We start from the raw sequence: 1,917 nt of genomic DNA, 5'->3' as shown, positions 1-1,917 counted from the left end.
CTGATATATATGTGATCCAGACATGATTCTACAACATTATCCTTAAATATTTCTTTTCGGGTTACTTTATTTATACATTGCACTAAGCCGTATTCTGCTAGTAAATTTTCGTAGTCAACAACATTATTGTCTTGACTTTTCAATATATTTATATTAATATCTCCACACACGAAGAGTTTGGTATTTTTGGGCAAGTTTTCTAATATTGCACGTAACTCGGTCAGAAACTGTCTAATTCTATTATTATTTTTTATTCTTGGAGGTCTATACATGGATAATAAATATATCGGATCATTGCTGGTCTCGTCTAGTACAATGCAAACACACTCCGCTGAGCGCATTTTGCTAGTATGTTCTGTCTCAATCACTCGAGCCGGCCACGACACTCGCGTATAAACCAAAACACCCCCTCCCGTTCGATCTGTACGTGTAAAACTATGTATATTGAATCCCTTAATCGTATACAAGTTAATCATAGAGAAATTAATATTTGGCTCAGTTATTACAATAACATCGATGTTGCTTAAGTTACAATATAAGGTGACAATTAATTCATGAAAGTTCTTTTTTAGAGATCTAATATTTATGTGCAAAATACAAAAATCATATTTATATTTGAGCTTTTTCACCCATGCATTTAGATTTCCTACTTCAACAGTGTTTATTCTTTCATTGTCAGTAATAGTAATGATATTATCTAAGATCGTGAATTTTCATTATCATAGTAAACAAAGTAGAAACTTAAGGAAAACATTAAGAAAATAGATTTCTAATCTTTCTTTTTGAGAAGATCAAATATATCTTTTTCAGACCTCACCCAGGATGTTTTATTGCCATCCATCTTCTTAACCAAAATCTTCCCATTAGACACCCAAATATATTTGTAGTGGTGCCGTAGCTCCTTCTTAGTAAACCATAATAAAGTCCGGGTTGATTTAGTGAGGTCCTCATTGATGTAGACTTTACTCTTGTTTATGCCGCCAGTTATCTTGTCGCTTGTTATATCACTTAGCTTGTGTCTTTCTGCTAGCCACGCGTCGCGTGATTTGGTTCCCGATGCTTTAAACCCGACTATTATGGATGCAGAACTAATACCTTGTTTTCGTGGTTGATTCCGTCTCACCCATTCAATATTATCATCACTGACATTGATCATCTTCCCTAGCTTACTAACAATTTCTGTAACATTTTCGTCTGGCATTGCTTCAAGACCTACAATTTCGATATTCTGCTTGCGAGTTAATTGCTCATAGTCATGTAGCTTTTGTTCTAATGCAGTATTGCACTTTTCCACATAAACGCACTTATTGTTTATGTTTTCCACTGTCTTTTCAAGTTTGCGTATTTTGTCCTTTGATTTTTCGTGCTCAGCTAACAACGTGTCATATTTTTCAGAAAGTAAACACATGCTATTTTTTATACATTCCAACTGTTTTATTAGGCAAGGAATAATATTTACGTTTTTCTGGATATCTTTTAGTATCTTGTCATGATATCGGGCGTCATCTTCTTGATCATCGTTTACTGAGTCATCCTCATCAGTACAGTTGTTGCAGTAGATACGGCTTATCCCAGCTTTTAAATCAGCTGCTAGACCCTTTACACAACTTCTATGAAACGTACCCTTACACTGTCCCTGACATTGGAAATGTGACCCTTTTTTTGACAAAACTTTCTTACACTTTTGGCAATCCATTATTCGTTATTCGATAAAAATATACACATATACAAATACTATGTTATTTAATAATTTTCTAATATATTTACTTTTAAGAAAATTAACAAAACAAGTTATCATAGCAACCGCTGACATATGTCGAATTCTTTGTTCTGTTCTGTTCTTTGTTCTGTTCTGTTCTTTGTTCTGTTCTGTTCTTTGTTCTGTTCTGTTCTTTGTTCTGTTCTGTTCTGTTCTCT

At 33.9% G+C, this 1,917-nt stretch overlaps 1 protein-coding gene across 1 annotated transcript; it reads right to left on the bottom strand.

Annotated features, from left to right (window-relative positions):
• Window positions 1-267: 267 nt before the first annotated feature.
• LOC123722271 lies at window positions 268-1,711 on the bottom strand. Its single transcript, XM_045683590.1, has one exon. It carries the CDS (start codon window positions 1,694-1,696, stop codon window positions 770-772), a length of 927 nt encoding a protein of 308 aa, XP_045539546.1. The 5' UTR covers window positions 1,697-1,711; the 3' UTR covers window positions 268-769.
• Between the last annotated feature and the right edge of the window lie 206 nt (window positions 1,712-1,917).

Source organism: Papilio machaon, chromosome 22 (assembly GCF_912999745.1).
Source record: "Papilio machaon chromosome 22, ilPapMach1.1, whole genome shotgun sequence".
Classification (NCBI taxonomy): Eukaryota; Metazoa; Arthropoda; class Insecta; order Lepidoptera; family Papilionidae; genus Papilio; species Papilio machaon.
Note: the sequence above shows the minus strand (reverse complement) of the source record. Positions and strands in the feature narration are given on the sequence as shown.

What these genes read in the sequence shown, in the direction of transcription:
- LOC123722271 (XM_045683590.1), bottom strand. Translation starts at nt 1,696, where the DNA reads ATGGATTGCCAAAAGTGTAAGAAAGTTTTGTCAAAAAAAGGGTCACAT.